The 18,510-nt window shown below is 51.2% G+C and overlaps 1 protein-coding gene across 3 annotated transcripts in view; it reads left to right on the top strand.

The window, feature by feature from the left end:
- The window catches only part of ST3GAL1 (ST3 beta-galactoside alpha-2,3-sialyltransferase 1), an 85,646-nt gene extending 83,242 nt beyond the window's left edge, over positions 1–2,404 (top strand). For all 3 annotated transcript variants that reach the window (XM_068525446.1, XM_068525447.1, XM_068525448.1), the window contains exon 8: positions 1,418–2,404. In XM_068525446.1, coding sequence (XP_068381547.1) covers positions 1,418–1,591 — 174 coding nt within the window. In that variant the 3' untranslated portion in view covers positions 1,592–2,404. The remainder of the gene's footprint in view (positions 1–1,417) is intronic.
- Positions 2,405–18,510: the final 16,106 nt, after the last annotated feature.

Genomic DNA, 18,510 nt, shown 5'->3' with positions numbered 1-18,510 from the left:
TTTTGCCAACCGTGCGTTTCCCATCGTGGACTCTCCTCTCCGTCCGCCAGCCTGGGCCTGGGTTTCCATCAACGATCTGGGGTGCTCGCTGCCCCTGGACAGTGAAGCAGGACGGGGACCACAGTGCCCCCCCGCTTCTTCCCTGGCCCTGGGTTCAGGCAGGGCACTCCGCTGTCCCTTCTTGTCACGTACGGCCCATCCCCGCCCTCGCCCCGTCAGGCTCATCATTGGACATCGCAGGGAGGAGGGGTCGAGGGGGTAGCAAGGCCCACCCACCGTCTCTGCCTCGGTTGTTCTGCCACCATCTTCGCCCGCCCTTCACCCCAGAAACCATACCTGCCTCTCATTTCCCCACCAAGCCCCTACCTCCAGCTGGCTGGTCACAGAGCCTGTGGGCCTCTGCCTCAGAAATGCTCCTCCCATCCCTTACCGCGTGCTCTGGGGCGGGCCCGTGTCCCTGCTGGCATTTTCGGAAAAGGCTGCACTTGCCACGGAGCTGTCTCCTGCCCCTGGTGGGTCCCCGCCCCTGAAAGATGTCTGCCACTCTGCGGCCCACATAGCTTTCCCTCTCCCTGGAAACCTCTCCTCCCGTCCCTTCCTGGTCACCTTCTACTCATTTTTCAAGACCCAGTTCAAGTGTCACTTGCTCGAAAGAGCTCTCTCTGCTCTCTCTGGCCTCCTGCCCCTCCGTCCTCAGTGCTGAGGGAGCCCCGGCGTTAGCCCCTGTCCCCCACGGGGGCTCGGTTGGTGCTTGTTATAATTCAGGAGCGCCAAGGGCTGAGACCTGACTCCTGCCTCCCTGATTGCGCCAGCATCCGCCTGAACTCTGATGGATTTAATGCAACACCTGACACAGAATAAGTGCTCAGTAAAAGTTTGTCATGCGTAAGAAGCACCGCCCCCCGTGCCCCACCCACCGAACAGTGAGGACCCCTGGACCAGATGGGTGTTAGCCCAATGGAAGACAAGGATCAGCTCCTACCGCCCACCTCACTGTGGTCATCACTCTTGGCCCCATTTTCCATACGAGAAAAGTGAGGCTCAGAGAAGTGATTTGGCACTTGCAGGGCGTATCAGCAAGAGGTAGAGCTGGGATTTGGGGCAGGCCGCTGGGCTTCGAAGCCCTGCTCCTCAAGCCTTGGAGAAGAGGTTGTGCCTCCCCAGGGGTGGACCCAGCACCCTCAGGGCCACCCACAAGCAGTAGCCTCCCACTGTGCCTTCTGGCATTGGACTTGACTTTTACTCAACTTGCCTTTGCTTCACCAAGCCTCTGGGAGTTCCAGGCTCCTGGAGAGGGGTTTATGTGAATCCTTGGAAGTGGTGTTTACAGAGTCTGGGGGTGCCTGCAGGCTGTCTCTGTTAGAGGGTCCACCTGCAGCCCTGCTGTCCGGTTCTCACCTTTGCTTTGCCCCGGCAGGTGGACTTGTACGGCTTCGGGGCGGACGGCAAAGGTAACTGGCATCACTACTGGGAGAACAACCCGTCGGCGGGGGCTTTTCGAAAGACAGGGGTGCACGACGGGGACTTCGAGTCCAACGTGACGGCCGCCTTGGCATCCATCCACAAAATCCGGATCTTTAAGGGAAGATGACGCTGTGAAGGGCTAAGGGCAGATGCACCAGAGCGCACCTCTCCACATCCAGCCCCAGCTTCTCGCCGGAGCCATTGCGCTCTGGGAACTTGGAGGGCCAGCCTCAGGGGTGTGCCCAGGTGCCCCTCGCAGCCTCTTGCACCCCAACATTTGGCAGCATCTACTCAGCAAGGTTGCCGAGCCCTGCCGGGGCTGCAGAGCAAGTCTCAGAACCAATCTGGGGTGGGGAGACCCCTCTCGCTGCTGTTCCGGGCTGGGGAAGGTGGGGAGAGGTCCAATCCGAAGAGTCCCACATTCTAAAGAAGAGGATGGTCTCCTGGGGAGGACGCACAGAGACTCTCCTCTGCTGAGGGGTCCGGGGCCAGCTCTCTGACTCTCGCTGGGAAGTTCCTGGGTGAGGATGACCCCCAGGACAGCCATGTGGGGCCTCCCTCACATGGTAGGACCACCCCGCCTTCCCTTTCCGCCCAAAGCTCATTTATGATGGCCAGAAGGGCTCCTCACCCCCTAAGGTCTTCAGAGACTCTAAATATCCAGATGTCTCTTTCCCAAGCTGCTGTTCCCTTGAGTAATCAATCTTTGTGGTTATCATGATGGCTGAGAGCAGATCTGACTCCTTCCGTGTGCCTTTGTATTGGGGAGAGAGATGCATGCATTTGGCTGAAATGAGGCAAAAGCCCCGACTTGGGAAAGGGGACCGCAGCAGTGCACTCCCCTTACTCTGTAGCTGGGGACAGTTTTCTAGTTCCCTGAGCCAGCGTCTGAGTTGGAATAAAGCTCGGATGATACTTGGCTCCATCCAGAGGCCCATCAGCCATGGACTGTCCATTCTTATTTTCACAGACTGCTGGATTTGGTGCCCGTAACCTTCCAGAGCTGTTCAGGAGGCCGCCGCCAGCCAGCAGTTTCCCCCAGGGGTCTACGCTCTGGGCCAGATCCCTCCTGGCCACCTGTGTGGTGTCCTGGGGGTTGCAGGGTCATCCTAGGAACGTGACCATCAGAGGGGAGAAGTCATACCTCATCCTTCACGTCCCAGCTGCTCTTTCTTCCTTGTCAGCCTTCCTGATTATTTATTGTTTTGTTTTTAAAATTCAGCTGACATCATCTGCACTTTGTGACTCAATTGCTCTCGCTTCAGCTGGCAGCTGTGGTATGGGCGCTCAAAGCCAGTTTTGTAGGAATCCTCAGACTTGGGGTACCGTAGTGTCTAGGGCTTGAGGGCTTGCTGGTGGGCAGATCCTGCGGTGTCAGGTTGGTTAGTTTTGTAGAATGCTCTGTACCTCCTTCTCTCCCAGTCCTACCTTTCTTCTTTCTCATTACGGGCTTAGATTCAGTCTCAGGCTAGGAATCGCCAAACCCAGCGGCACTGTCTTGGGGCTGGGTGGGGAGTAGAGTCACAGGCGTAAAAGGACAGTGATTTTTGGCTCCAGTTGCTGACATTTAATCAAAACAAAACAAAACAAAAAATACCAGCCCGTTTTTTCTGTCAAGAGCATTTCCTAAAAGGCCATGGATACTTTGAGGAGTTGTGACCATGTCCTGGTCTGGGAAGCCAGGGGGCCGCCTCCGCTGCTCCCTGCAGCCCTCTGGATAAGCCCTGCCCTCCCCAGCCTCACTTTCTCCCTCTGCAAATGGGGAGGGAGGAATTATGAAGGTCACGGACCACGGATGGCAACGGGCATTCACAAGCATCCCTAGAAGTCACACACCACGTTTTGTTTTTCCCCTGAGTCTCCGTATATGAGTATTTTTCTGGGGACAGGTTCCAGTTTTTATTCGATTCTCAAAGATTCAGGATCCAGAAAGTGTTTTTTAAAAGCTAACAAACAAAAACCTGTTCCAGCTTTAAAATTCTGCAAAATTGAAGACCCTCTTGACTGATAAAAGGCTTGTAAATTGCTGTGAGGTCATTATTCCGAACATAAATCCTCAGAGGCTAGAGCTCATGGGAGTACTTGACGTGAAGAATTCAGCAAATGTGTTGGTCGGCTGATTAACCCCAGGGACAAACCTTGCAGAAATGGACACTGGCGCAGGGAGCAGTGTGGGCTGACCCCTGAACTCTCTCTTCCCTTCTCCTGAAAGCCAAGTCTGTTCAGGATGATGCGGTCAGAGGGAGCACTCAGCTTCCCTGGATGTGCTAAGTCAGGTCCCCAGGGCAGACAGGTGTCCACAGCTGAGCTGCACGCCACCTGGGTCGGCCGCCTGGTCCCCACTCCACCTCTCCTTCCCACCAGGCTGTTCACTGTGAGATGCCTTTCAGCCCTTGGATCCCATTTTACAGATGAGAAGAGCAACGCCAGAGAAGGAAAGTGATTGCAAAAGTGAACCAATTGTGAAACAGATTTTGAGCCGAAATAGGGTGTTCCTGGCTCCACGCTATAACATCTAGAGGTGGGCTTTCCCAGCCAGGCTCATCCAGCCCCGCAAAGAACTGTAGTCGCTGTAGGTTTCGGACTACAAGCCTCTCACCACCGGGCTTCGTTCTCAGGCTGCCCGCGGTGGCCCGAGGCAAGCGGTAACCTCGGCCTTCTCACACCGTCCTTCCGGTGGAGGAGATAGCATCATGCTCTCCCAGAGCTGGGGCAGACATCGTCTTGTGGCTTCACAACGGCCACCTAACCGAATGCAGCCAGCCATTGTGGCCGGGATCAACGCACCATTGCCTTAAACCAGCGGGGCCCACGCCGGGGTGAAGGTGGCCGAGAACTGGACAAGGGTGTTTCCCACGGGGATTTGGCCATCAGTGGAGGACGAGAAGCACCCACACGGGGAGGCTCCTGCATGAACGGTGTACGCAGTCGGGTTCCCCAGGGCTCCAGGATCCCAGCCCAGGGCTCTGTCCACTCCGCGGACAGAGAGCTCCTTGGAGACCAGCCCCGGGCATGAAGCAGAGGTGTCTCTGCCTGCAACCATCAATGCTGAGCCTGAAGCCGAAAGGCTGAACTGATGAGGGAGAGAGATGTCACCAACATCCCAGACATCTGACTCCCCCAGGGAGTAAGGAGGCTGCTTTCTCAGCTGGAGCAAAGCAGTGCCTGCAGCCACGCGACCCCTGGAGCCCCTGCTCTCACCCACCTGTAGGGGAACAAAGGAGGATGGGTTTGTAGTAATCTGGGGAAGAGAAGAAAGTTCTTGAATTGATGCCTTTTGAAACCCTGGCTTCATCAGGCATCGTCCAGCAAACCACGTGGGCTGGGCTTAGTGGGAGAAGCCAGATCCAAGGAAATAGGACCTAAAAGAAGCCAGGTAAGAAGGGGGCAGGTGATTTTTGTCACGGGGAGTGGGGGTGGGTTCAGGGACCTGATGGCATCCCAGGCTCTGCTGTGGCCAGAAGGGCCAGCGAGAGGCCAATCCTACCTCGACGCAATCTGGGCCTCTGGATCAAGGGTGGAACAGAATCACAGAGAATATTTAGAACTGTGATGTTTGCTTTAACTGTTCTCTTCAAGGCAGCCTGAACCCAAAGGAAAAATGGAAAACTGAAAAGAGCTCACTCTCTCTCATGGTTGTGGTCGGAAATGCTTTCTCCAGGGAAGCCAAAGATGGCTGGACTCCAGCCACGTGCCATCAGGGACTGGCAACTGTCCTCGCTCCTCCAAAGAGTTCGGAGATGTCACTGTGTCCATCATGGACATCTGGTTTGCAGCAGACGTGGCCTCAGGCCACTGGCTGGTCATCCCCTCCTGGGGTCTGAGCTAACAAGTTTTGAGCCCTCCTCGGGGGCAGTCCACGACACCTCTGCAAAAAAAAAGAAGAGGGTGTAGGAGGAACAGCGGGCCAGGCAAAACAGCATCACATAGTCTGTCCTTACCCAAAGCACTGCATTTCCTACAAGCAGCCAGCCTCTGGCCTCCTGTTTCCCTCCCAGACCATCAGAGGTCCGTACTCGTGTTGAACTTGACCCCGTTGCTCAGCTTCTGAACTGCCATTGTCGCCCTCCCGCCCAACATCCTGGTCCAGACATCAGCTTTAACCTGGGAGCCCTCACTGGGCCCCGGTAGGATGGACATGGGTGCACCATCACGTTAGCACTTAACTGAATTCATGTCAAAGCCAAAGTTTCGTGAGCACTTTTTCCTCTTTGCAATCTTGTTGGGTTGGTTAGTGGTGTTTTAAAATCTGCTTTCTTTGCCCCCCTTTGCCTCACTCCCATGTTTTGCAGCTAAGTGTTTGTTCATCTGGATGCTTTTTGAATGAAGTTGTCAAGAGTCTGCCTTCCTCAGCCTCTGCTCTGTTTCTTATTTTTAATTTATTGTTGAACATTTCCAATGATCCGAATCAAAGTGAATAAAAAAGAGCTATTTTATTGTTTGGGTGTGTCTGTCGTTTTTCTGTGAGGGCTGTACCTTGGTGCTGTCTCTTGAGGTTTCCACTCAGGAGATGTTTTCAGTCCTAAAAAGACGCCTCCTGTGTTAGTGTCTGCCCTGAACCAAGTGCCCAGATGTTCAGGACATGGAGAGATGGCCTCTCCTCAGATGCAGCCGTGCCTTCTCCCTGCTGTGTGACTGTGGTAAAGTCGCCCAACCTCTCTGAACCTCAGGTACCTCATCTGTCCAGTGGGGACCACTCTATGGGCCAGCAGAGGGAGTGTGAAATGAAGAATAGATGCATCGTAGGAGGCTGGAGGAGACACAAGCCCGCTGCTCCAAGTGTTTGCTGAATGAAATAGCCCAATGTGGGCAGAGTTTGTGTCCATCCTTCCCAAAGAAGGCTCGTCTATGAATGGATGCAAGTCTGATCCAGAGTTGGCACAAACTGCCCAATTTTTAAAATAGATCCAACCATCCACTACCAGGACTCTGTAAAGTTGGTGTAAATAACACTACTTCCAGATTTGCGTGGCACTTTACAGTTTGCACAACACCTCCCTAGGCACGATCTTGAACTCTCTCAGCAGCTCTGCAGAGCTGGCGAATGGGTGCAGGCAGTTGAGGCCAGAGGTAAAAGTTCAAGCCAAGCCTTCCCTCTCCAGATCTGGGGCTCCCTGTTCTCTGCGGTGACACCTCCCGAGTCACTTGAGAAGTTTGTCTGTGGTGACTTTCTGAAGGCAGCCCCCGGAGGCAGGACGGTGCAGAAATTAACACAGGCGCCCAGGAGTCAGGCTGCCTGGGCTCCTACTTATTAGCTGTGTGAGTGTGAGCGAGTTACTTAACCTCTCTGCATATTTCCTTACGGATAAAGTTGGGGTGATGAAGTACCTCCCATACAAAGAGGCGTTGAGGGTTAAGTGAGTTATACCATACCTGGGACCTGCTCTCATCAATTGTTAACAGGCTTCCTGACCCTTCACTCCATCAGAGACCCATCTTATCCCAAATTTATTCCTAGTTGGTATCACATTAGAGCTGCAATGTGGACAAGTGGCCACAAGGTGCCGACACCTGGACCCCAGCCCCACTGGATGAGCTGGGCCAGGCAGGAACTCATCACTCCACAGAGCCCCCAGCAGGGAAAGGAATCAGCCAGGGCCCTCCACAGGGAGCCCCGAGGATCTAAAGGCACTTCTTTGCGACCCTTCAGGCACCTGCCAGAGACAAGCCAAAGCCAGCCTGCTCTGCACCACCTGACACTTCCCACAAACGCAGGTCCCCCAGGATTGGCTGTGGGAACCCTGGGGAAATCCACCCAGCAACACCCCTCAGGCTGCTCCAAACACGCACTTGATTGTTCAACAAAGAGCTAATGGAATTAAAAAAAAAAAGAACAAAATTTTGTCATTTACTACAACATGGATGGATTTGGAGGACATGACTCTAAGTGAAATAAGTCAGGCAGAAAAACAAATACTGCATGATATCACTTATACGTGGAATCTAAAATATACATCAAACTAGTAATAACAAAAGAGAAACTGACTCACAGATACAGAGAACAAACCAGTGGTTACGGGCTGGGATGGGGGCAGCAATGTGGAGGGCACGGGGTGGGAGGAGGGAGGTACAAACTACTGGATGTAAGATAGACTCAAGGGTGTACTGTACAACACGGGGAATATAGACAATATTTTGTGATAACTGTAAATGGAAAGTAACCTTTAAAAATTGTATAAAAATTATTTTAAAATTAAAAAAATAAGTTAGTTAAATTTTAAAAAATAGATAAAAAACCAACCAAAAAAAATTTCTAATTTCTTTTTACTTTCTACCATAAGGATCTTTACACGTACACAGAGATTGAAAGGAGAGAGTGGATGATCCCAGGTGTTAGATTCAACGATCCTCAGTGTTTTCCACATAACGCCCCTCATTTTTTCTTTTCCTTTCTTTTTCATCATCATTTTTTGTATCCAGCTGTGTTTAGGGATCTGCTTCAGATGTCATTTGGCCCCTGTGCATGAGTGAGTAGGTCTCTCGGAGCGTGCCTGTCCCATCCACCTGAGTGTCACCCACCAAGTGGAGGTGTCCCCAGGCCCTCTGACGCCCCGTCCTCCAAATGCCTTTGGAAGGTGGTTTATTTACACCAGGATTCACGAAAGTCATGTCACCAAAGGTCTGTCCCTTCCTAAGCAAGGAGGTCATGTGAGGTCCAGGATGCTGTGCTTCTAAGGGCCTTAGAAAAAACACCGCCACTGATTTGTGGGTCCCTCTGTACCCACTGGGGAAGGGCCAGCTTCTCCTTCGCTTCTGCTTCGTTCACTGAGTCAGCACCCATCAAACACCTCCGGGGCTCAGGTACTAACCAGCCCTACTTCATCAATATCCATCTGTGGGATGATGATGGTGAAGCATTTTTCCCCTCTCCCCCCCGCCCCGCCCCCAATGCCCACCGCTGGGTCTGTCCAAACCCTGGAGCCCTGAAGAGCAAGACGATGCCCCTTCCACATGTCAGAGTCACAGCTCTTTGGTCATCTTCAGCTGAAGCATCAGGTCCTCATGGAATCAGCAAATTCCAGGTAACCTGCTTCTCAGGGATGCTAGGCACCTCGCCACACCTTTTATCTGTGGTCACGTGGAAGGATTCAGAGACCGGTTACACTCAACTCCCGTCCCACTGCTATGGAGTGAATTGTGTCCCCAAGATCCATATGTTGAAGCCTTCACCCCCAGTGTGATGGTATTTAGAAATGAAGCCTTTGGGAGATGATTAGGTTTAGATGAGGCCCCAGAATGGGATTAGTGCCCTTATAAGAAGATACATAGTGAGAAGGCAGCTCAGCAAAACCAGATCCCAGCTGGGCTCTGGGAAGCACATCCCTCCCCCAATCTCTCCCCCATCTCCGGATCTCCACGTGGCTCACTGCTCAGGCTGTCCTGGCTGCTGCAATCAGGGATAGAAAAGTCAGTTCAGTTGGATGAGATAAGCAAAAGGGAATTGAATATTTTGCTCCAGTTCTAAGCCGCACTCTCCAATTCAGCTTGACCCGAAGTACAATTAGCATTTGATTTTGACTGGCTCCTGAAGCAATCTCGCCATGAGCCCAGAGCTCAGGACAGTAAGGTGGGCTTGAGGCCCTAAGGCCCCAGCCATTTGGAATCAGAGACCTGGACCTCGTCAGGCTATGGACCTTGGAGGCCATGGATCTGGCTGGAAGCCTGCAGGCCAAGGGCACAAGTTGGTAGAAACTCACATCACCAATTTGCAGTCTGCCGCGGCTGAGGGAAAGTAGGCAGCAAGACGGTGGGTACCAGTGATAGGGAAAGGGAAAGTGTTGCACCCAGATGGCACACGCTGCAAAGGAAGGTTTGGGGAGTGGGTGTGTGTGATGTCCAGAAACATCAGTGCGGCCAGTGGAGACATGGTCCTCACCCTGGACACTGCTGCTGAGAGCTGGACGTGAGTGGCCATAGGCTGGGGTGGCAGTCGTGTCCACAGGACCCTCCAGGCACATCTCGCAAGACAGGGCAACGAGCTACCAGCCTCTTTTCAGGGCCAGGCATCCCCTGGATGCCACATGCCCAGCACACTTCCTGGCTTGCGCAAGACCTCTGCAAAGGGTCCTGATTGCTATCAATTCAGAACATCCTTTCTCCAGCCCTGGGGAAGGGGTGCTTACGTATAACCTATTACTGTGGTAAGCTGAGTGCCCTGAGGGCACCTTCAGATCCACATATGTCCAGGCTCAGCTTCCTATGGGGACCAACCAGTTCTGAGAACTCCTTCCCCTCCGTGTTTTAAAACATTTGGTCTGGCTTTCCTGAAACTTTATCCAAAACAGGGAGCTAGAGGTGGTGTAGATTTGCGGATCGCTGGACGATCCCTTTCCTTTGTAAGTCCCCCAAGAAGGACGCTTGTCAGGATCACGGGCACACACAGGTCCTGGGAGTCAAAGACCTGGATTCAGACACGGACCTTTTCTGTAAAGTAGGAACGATGATTCCTGATTTGCCTGTCTCACGCGAGTGTATGAGAAACTAACATACGTTATGTGCACATACACTTCATTTGATAAATATGTACCGAGAGCCACTGGGGGCTGGGCAAGACAGGTTCTGTGCCATCAGAAGGTCACAGTCTTATGGGGGGACAACAGTAACACCAGGAAAAGTGGGAGATTATTAATAATGATCATAGTTCCCTTTCACACGCTGTCTAAGGGCTTTGCCTACGTTAGTCTCATTTAATCCTGCAGCAATCCTGCCAAGAGGCACTGTTCCTTCTAGAGGAGAATTTAACAAGGAAACTGAGATTCCAGGAGATGAAGTAACTTGCCAGGGTGGGAGGGGTAGAGCCAGGACTTCAACAGCAAGGTGCTGAGTTCCCCCACAAGAGTGTGAGGACAGGGGACTGTCTGCTTTGCTCCAAACTGAAGCACTTTGGAGATGAACCCTCACGGAGTGGTTGCCCTGCCCTGGGAGCTGCCAAACTTTCACTGTGATCTTGGCCAAGAGCCTGACCAGAACACCGAGAGACAGTGGCCACCAGAGGGTGCAATGGAATCGCCTTCAGCCGGATTTTCAACACAGAAAGGGTTTGAAAGCCACATGAAAAAAACTCACAAGTACCCAGGTCAGAACTTAAAAAGACTTGGCTATTATCAAGTCCACAACCTCCAGATAAGGAGATTGAGATCTTTGTCACTCAGCCAAGAGAACTGGGTCAAGAGGAATAGTCTGGACGCAGTTGGAAAAGGTCAGAACCCCAAGCAAATGAGGACTGGCTAAAAAGCTTTACATGGTGTCGCATTGTCACACAGCGTAGCTGGGCCCAGGCCCCTGCTGTACCTGCAGACCTCAGAATTTCACTAGCTTCAAACTCCCACCCTTTCTCTGCGACTCATTCTAATCTATGGGGTAAACCTGATTTCTTGGACTTAGTTTCTTAACCTGTAGGATGAGTGTTAAATGAAAAAGTATATGGAAAGCGAGGATGGCAGCATCACATTTTCTGAGTTCTTTCTCTGTACCAGGCATTCATCAGGCATTTTCTCATTCAATTCTCACAAGAGCCCCTTGGATGCGATAGTGCTACCGCCTTCACGGACGATCTGAGGCTCAGAGACGGTTAGCTACTTGCCTGTGGCCACATACTCCATCAGTCAGGATACAACAGCCTAGTGCTGCAGCAACAAATAAGCCCGAGAATCCCAGTGACTTAGAACAGAGGACAGAGGTGTATTTCTTGCTGTGTCGGAGTCTGATGGGTTTGGCAATTTCCCTACATGGGCCCTCCATGTGGTGACTCGGGCTCCCCTGTTGTTTTCATCTTGTGACAGTACCAGCTTCAACTTCAATCAGTGGCCTTCAAGGTCACTGGCAAGGGGACAAGGGGATGGAGATGACTCACTAAATCTTAACTCGGAGTCCACACCCACCACTTCCACTCAAGGTCTAGTGGCCAGAGCTACCCACGTGGTCCAAACAAAACTGCAAGGGAGGCTGGGAATCCGGTGGAGTGTCTAGGATAGTAGAGGAGCTGTATCTCCACCCATGTCTTTCCTTGACGTCACAGACATCAGAGAGCTGCTGGTGAGAGGCGCCCTGGCTCTGCCCTGTGAGTCCTGAGTGTACCTGGGCAGAGCTCTCCATTCTGCAGACTCAGCAAAATGCAGACAGGCCAGCTCGGACCCGAGGCAAGGACCCCAGAGACAGCGGTAGTGGAATCAAGGCTGTTCAGCCTAGTCTTCGTCAATGCCTTCTATTATCCGAAGGGCTGTTGTGCAGATGAGAAGCTTGGTGTGTCCAGGCGGCTGTTAGCATTACCTTTGTCCGGCTCCTTCCGTGCAAGATGGTTCTTCCCAATGTAGACGCCCTCAGCGATGGCATGAGCTGCTGTCTCAGGAAGGAAGTGAGCTCTCTTTTGGTAGCTGTCTGAGCAAAGGCCAGAGAACCACTTTTAGTAGATGCTAAGAGCAATTTGGACGTCAGGAAAGACACACTGGGAAGAGAGGGTGGATTTTGCCAGTGACTCCAAGCCGTTCCCATTCTTGCAGACAGCACGGCAGCTGGACCACACACTGGCTCCGGGGTCTCCGTTTCCAGATCTGTACGCTGGAGGATCTGGACAAAATCTATGTGTTTCAAGCCTTTATATGGAAGGACATCTAATCTCCTACTTGCCCAAAGTCACAAACAGAAGTTCCCTGAGGCCAGGAACGGTGTCTATTTCTTCCCTTCTGAATTCCCCGCTCCTAGCACAGTAGCAGGCATGTAGTAGGCACTCAAAAATTGTGTTGCTTGACTAAGTGGGCCTTTGGGAATTTATTCAATTTAAATAGAATGAATGCTAACATTTATTAAGTATCTCCCATGTTCCAGTCTGTTTGTAGTGTTTGCAGGATGTCACTTACCTGCTACGCAGTTCCGGGGGCAAGTCTTCTTCCTGGCATGCACATTTTACAGATAAAAAAGAAGGAGCGACAGAAACACAACACTGAAGATGGTCATCAAACCACCAGAGAGGAAGGGAAGAAAAAAACCTGCAAAAACAAACCCAAAACAGCCTCTGTGGAGAACAGTATGGAGGTTCCCTAAAAAACTAAAAATAGAGCTACCATATGATTCTGCAATCCTACTCCTGGGCATATGTCCGGAGAAAAACATGGTCCGAAAGGACACATGCACCCCAGTGTTCATTGCAGCACTATTTACAATAGCCAAGACATGGAAGCAACCTAAATGCCCATCGACAGAGGAATGGATAAAGAAGATGTGGTACATGTATACAGTGGAATATTACTCAGCCATTAAAAAGAATGAAATAATGCCATTTGCAGCAACCTAGATGGACCTAGAGATTGTCATACTGAGTGAAGTAAGTCAGACAAAGAAAGACACATATCATATGATTTACCTTATATGCAGAATCTTAAAAAAAAATGATACAGATGAACTTATTTACAAGCCAGAAACAGACTCTCAGAGAACTTGTTGCTGGGGAGAAGGGTAGGGGGGAGGGATAGTGAGGGAGTGTGGGATGGACATGTGCACACACTGCTATATTTAAAATGAATAACCAACAAGGACCTACTGTATAGCACAGGGAACTCTGCTCAATATTATGTAACAACCTAAATGGGAAAAGAATTTGAAAAAGAGTAGATACATGTATATGTATAACTGAATCACTTTGCTGTACACCTGAAACTAACACAACATTGTTAATCAACTATACACGGATATAAAATAAAAAGTTTAAAAAACCCACCAGAACTCTGAGAGGTAAAACCCCTTGCCCAGGGGCACACAGCTCATCAGCAGTGGACCCTGAATGCAAACCAGGCAGTCAGGCTCTGAGCCTGCGCTCGGAACCCCTAAGCTCCTTGCAGTGTCTCCCAAAATAGCTGTCAGACACCTTTGAGGCACCTAAGGCCATGGGACATATAGAAGACAAGCTCCTGGAGATAAAATATGCTAGGAGTGAAATGAGTCATGACTAAGGATCCTGTGTGCTCCACCCGCCACCAAGGCCATGGGGACAGGGAACTCAGCTTTGCTCTAAACCGAGGCATTTTGGAGGTGAGCCCCGTGGGCTGATTCATCACAGAAAAGCCAGCCCAGTCCGGGGAATGCCCAGGGATGCCAGAAGGTTAATTTTCACCTTGGCCAAGAGTGTTGACCAGACTGGGGTGGAGGGTGCAGCCGTACTGGTGCAGCCCCAAAAAGAGAAGATGGTCACACTCAGCTGGGCGCTGAGGGTAAAATAGGAGTTTACCAAAAAGGGAAAATAAGGGAAAGGGCCTCCCCAGCTGAAGGGCCAGCTTCTGTGGCATGCCTCCTTCCTCTCTGATTCCTTCTTGGCCCTTTGCAGGTTCCCCATCTCCCACTTCATCTTCATATATCTGGGCTTCCTAAGACGCCATCTTTGGTCCTCTTCTTACAAACTACAGTCACACCGCTCCTCACTGCTGGTGCCACGACTCTATTTTTTCCCTTTCTCCTCCCTCAGACCCACATATCCATCTGTCTTCTGCTTATCTTCCTTTCTATGTCCCAAAGCCCTTCACCTTCCACAAATCCAAACCAAATCCATCATCTTCCTCCCTTGCCCTTGCTCCTGGTGTCTCCACTGGCCTCGCTGGTCTGCAAAACAGATGTGCAAGGTAGCATCCCTGGGGCTCCCTCTCTCTCACCCACCACAGCTATCCCAGCCCCAAACCCTGTCCATTCTGCTTCTATAACACGTATTGCTCACATCTACTCTTCTCCCCAGCTCCGTTCCCTCAGCCCCCATTAAGCCTTCCTTATTACCTTCCAATTGGATAACATCAAGGATCTACTAGCTATAAAGCCCTCTCTCTGCTACTCATCTTGTCACTCTCCAATTCATTATCCACATGCATGTAGAGTAATCTACTAAAACCCAAACTTGATTGTATCAGTCAGCTATTGTCATACTAATGTTTGTAGCAGTGCTATTCAAATAGCCCAAAGGTGGAAACAACCCAAGTGTCTGTCAACAGAAGAGTGGGTAGATTGTGATGTACACACACAATGGAATATTATTCAGCCATAAAAAGGAATGAAGTACTGATACACGCTGCAATGTGGATGAACCCCGAAAATATTATGCTAAGCAAATGAAGCCAGACACAAAAGGTCACATATGATATGATTCCATTCTTGTGAACTACCCATACTTTGTCAATCCAGAGACAGGAAGGGCTGGAGGTGGGGTCAGGGGAAGGGCTGGGAGTAACTGCTCAGCAGGTACAGAGGTATATTCTGGGTTGATGCAAATGTCATAGAACTAGATAGAAGCGGTAATTGCACACCATTGTGAAAGTACCACATGCCACTAGATAGTATACTTTAAAATGCTTACTTATATATTATCTAGATTTCACATAAGTTAAAAGATTAGAAAAGTAATCAATAATTGCTTTCCTATATTCTCCCATTTGATGAGCCTTATGAGGGGGGCAGAATATGGATTAATAATCCCCTTTTATGGACGTGGAAACCAGGGCCCAGCGTGTTAAAGGCTTGCTCAGAGTCTAACAGGGTCTTAGCAGCAGGAGAAAGATTGGACCAGATTCCCTGACTGTCCAGCTCTGGGGAAGAGTCTAGGGGCCAGTGTTTGCATCACTGGGCCCATGGCCAGAGGTTAGGGAGACAGGAGCCCCCTCTGGGCGGAGTCTCTGGGCAGCTGTCCAGCCTTGTGTCCGATGGGTAGGGGATTCTTTTCGAAGCCCTGAAGGAAGGTGTCCAGGTTACACATTCCCCACAGCCAGGTCTCTGCGAAGGGAGAGGAGGGACGGGGAGAAGGCAGGGAGGGCGAGTCAGGACCAGAGACAACGAGAGAGAAAAGCTGGCCTTGCAGGGTTTCATTTAAGTTTTCTAAAGAAATTGGAGCCCGAGAATTGTTCCAGAAATAGAGCTGTGACTGCAGGCACGTCCTGGAAATCCGACTTCCTGTTACAAACACGTGGCTTCCCTTTACCAGTTGAACTTTCCGAATAAAGGTAGAAAACGAACAGCGCAGCCTCTCCAGGTCATAGTTGCATAAACAGTGGAAGTTTCTCCGTCCTGACGCACGTAGGCACGGCTGAGAATGGAAGGTTAGAAAGAGCAGAGCTGATCAGGTGATGTCTCCGGTCAGATTCTTCCCCGGGGGCTCCGAGTCCCTGGGAAACCAGGTCCCAGCCCAGGTGACCAAAGCCCTGTCCCAGCCCCGTCCCCTACCTGCAGCTCTGCCAGCCGTCTCCTTGCTGGCCTGCCGTGGACCACCTCCCTTCCTGCTTTGGTGCCAACTGGCCGGATGGGGACAGGAGCAGCCTTCTGGGCCACGGGAAAGTCATCCACTGCCCTCTCAGCTCTGTCTGGAGGATGCATCACCCCTTCCCTCCTGACACCCACATCTCATGTCTCATCGTGCTTCCAGAGCTCCCAGGACAGCCATCCATCCTCAGGAGAACATGCTTATTCCATACCAAAATCGTTTCTTTGCGGACTTCCCTGGTGGTCCAGGGGTTAAGACTCCACGCTTCCACTGCAGGGGGCACGGATTCGATCCCTGGTCAGGGAAGTCCCACATACCGTGTGGTGCAGCCAAAAAATTTTAAAAAATAATAAATAAAATGGTTATTTTTTTTAAAAAAAAATTGTTCCTTTGCCTTCCTGTCTACCTTGTCCCATGGGCAGCTCTTAGTCAGGGTTGGGGGAGTCTTCCTTGTGTTCTCACAGTACCTGGCAGCTGGCAGGTGCTCGGGCAGTGCTGGCTGAATGGGAAAAGGCATCCCTTTAAAAATGCTGGCTGGATAGGCGAACAGGTAAATGGAAGAGATGAAGCTGAACGTGAAGGATGGGGGGGCGAGAAGTGTGAAGATCGGAGAGTCCTCCCTGAGTCATTCCAGACTCACTGGAAAGCCATAGGATTGCCCTGTCCCTTCTCTGACCCTGGTTCTCTCGGCCATAAAGTAAGGGCTTTGGGCAACCCGATCCCAGAAGGCCTCTCCTAATCTGATCCTCTATGAGACTCGGAGCCTGGGGCCTTAGGTGGCATGGAGGGGGTTTTCCCAAGGCTGAAGTCTCAGGTCAGCAGTTTTGGACCAAGATACATCACCTGGAAGGATCCACCTGGGGTAGGGACGGGGGGTGGACAGATCGGGGGGTACTTTGTGCTATGAGTCAGGGGTCCCCAGGAATATCACGCAGTATTCCAAATTCTGACTTTCCCCTTATACATTCGTGTCCACAATCATATTTGCTGCTTGCACCCATGCTTACAGCCGGGAGCAGAGGCCACCAGATCCACGTTTAGGGAGGAGCGGTGGCTCATCCAAGACCTCACAACACATAGCACTGCCATCCTTCATTAGGCTTTGAAGGTCTCTGTTCACATGCAAAACTGACCCAAGAGAAAGCGCTTAGTAAGTCCGATGCCCGGGACCCTTTGTGTAAATTACTTGGCATGCCAGCCTCAGTGCAACAAAGTGATGGCCGATCGGTGCTGGCGGGGCGAGGAAAACAGTGACAGGCTTGACACCAAGCATGCTCCTTCCTGCCCTCCTGTTGAGATTTTTCAACTTCTCAACTTGAAAAGCTTCCCTGTCACTGAAGACAGCCAGAGTTCCTTGTGAGGGCCCTGCCTCTTGCCAACCTCTCCAGCCTTCTGCATCTTGCACGCCCCTTCTCCCCTCCTTCTCTCGGACACCTGCCCTCCTATGCCCCACATCTCATCACGCCCCACCTCCATGCCTACACCCTGTCTACTGCCGCCTCTGATGTCCTTTTCTATAAGACCAACTCCTTCCCAGTCCTGATGTTTATTTCCAGCCAGAACTGGTCCGTTCTGTCCTCTGTCCCCCTGGGCTAACGACAGTGCCCTAATTAGCACGAAGTACAACTTGCTAAAACGGTGTGGTTCCCCGCCCCCCTCTCCCCTCCCCCATCACATGGTTCACGGGGGCTTTTGGCTTTGAACGCTCAGTGCTTCCCATATTGCCCCGCACTTAGTCAATTCTGTAGTATATCTATAGTAACAGTCGACATTTATCGGGTGCAGATTATGGGCCAGGCGCTGTACTGGTTCCCCCCATAGATGAACCCATTGAAGGTGCACGGCTATGGGCAGGGTTGCTCCTGGCCTGTTGCTTGTAGAGACAGCCTTGAGCAGCGACCGATATGCAGCCTGCAGCAGTGACTGTGCGTGGTGACCCTACCTGTAATGTAGACACCATCATTATCATTGTCACCATCGTCACCATCATCATCAGCCCCATTTTATAAATGAAGAGTGAGAGGCACAGAGAGCTTCAGGAATTTGCCCAAAGTCACAGAGCTAGTAAATGACAGAGCCAGGATTTGAACCGGCCCTTTGACTCCATAGTTCAAGCTCTTAACTATTATACTCTGCTGTTTTCTACCACACCGGGCTGCCAACAGGTGAGTCTGGGGTGTTGGAATGGAAGAACTAATGGATTGAATGCCTTTAGGAAGACCAAGAATGAGAAGGCATTTCAGGTACCGTGTTAGCCAAAGCCTATGGACACGGATCAAGATGGCGTCCCTTCCAGACCCAACAGTCTATGATGAATTGATGTTGCTGTGGTTCTCTGACTCCCATCCTTTCCCCAACCTGCCCACAGGGCTGAAGTACCTGCTGCTGGTGTAGCAAAGACCTGACCCTGCCATGTACTTTACGTGGGATTTGGGGCAAATTTCTTAATCTCACTGAGCCTCAATGTCTTCCTCTGTAAAATGTGCAAAAGAATCATGTCTTCCTCGTAGTTTGGTTAAGGATTGAAGGACATGATGCTTATGAATTGCTTAATATGATGCCACAAACATTGTGAGGGCTCAAGAAATGGTTAAAGAAGTCTTATATATATATATATATTTTTTTTTTTTTTTTTTCAGGCTAGGCTTTATTGGGGCCCCTGCTGCAGCAGCGGGGAGTGAGAACAAACAACAGTTTCCCTTGCTTGCTGGCTCCCGGGTTGGGGGGTGAGATGGTTCCTTATGTGGGGTGAGGGGAGGGGTGTGTCCAGGGGTCGGGCTGGAGGGGTGGCTTAGGTGCTTTGCCCGCCCCTTAGGTGG

The sequence above is a fragment of the Eschrichtius robustus genome, chromosome 17, assembly GCF_028021215.1.
Source record: "Eschrichtius robustus isolate mEscRob2 chromosome 17, mEscRob2.pri, whole genome shotgun sequence".
Taxonomy (NCBI): Eukaryota; Metazoa; Chordata; class Mammalia; order Artiodactyla; family Eschrichtiidae; genus Eschrichtius; species Eschrichtius robustus.
Note: the sequence above shows the minus strand (reverse complement) of the source record. Positions and strands in the feature narration are given on the sequence as shown.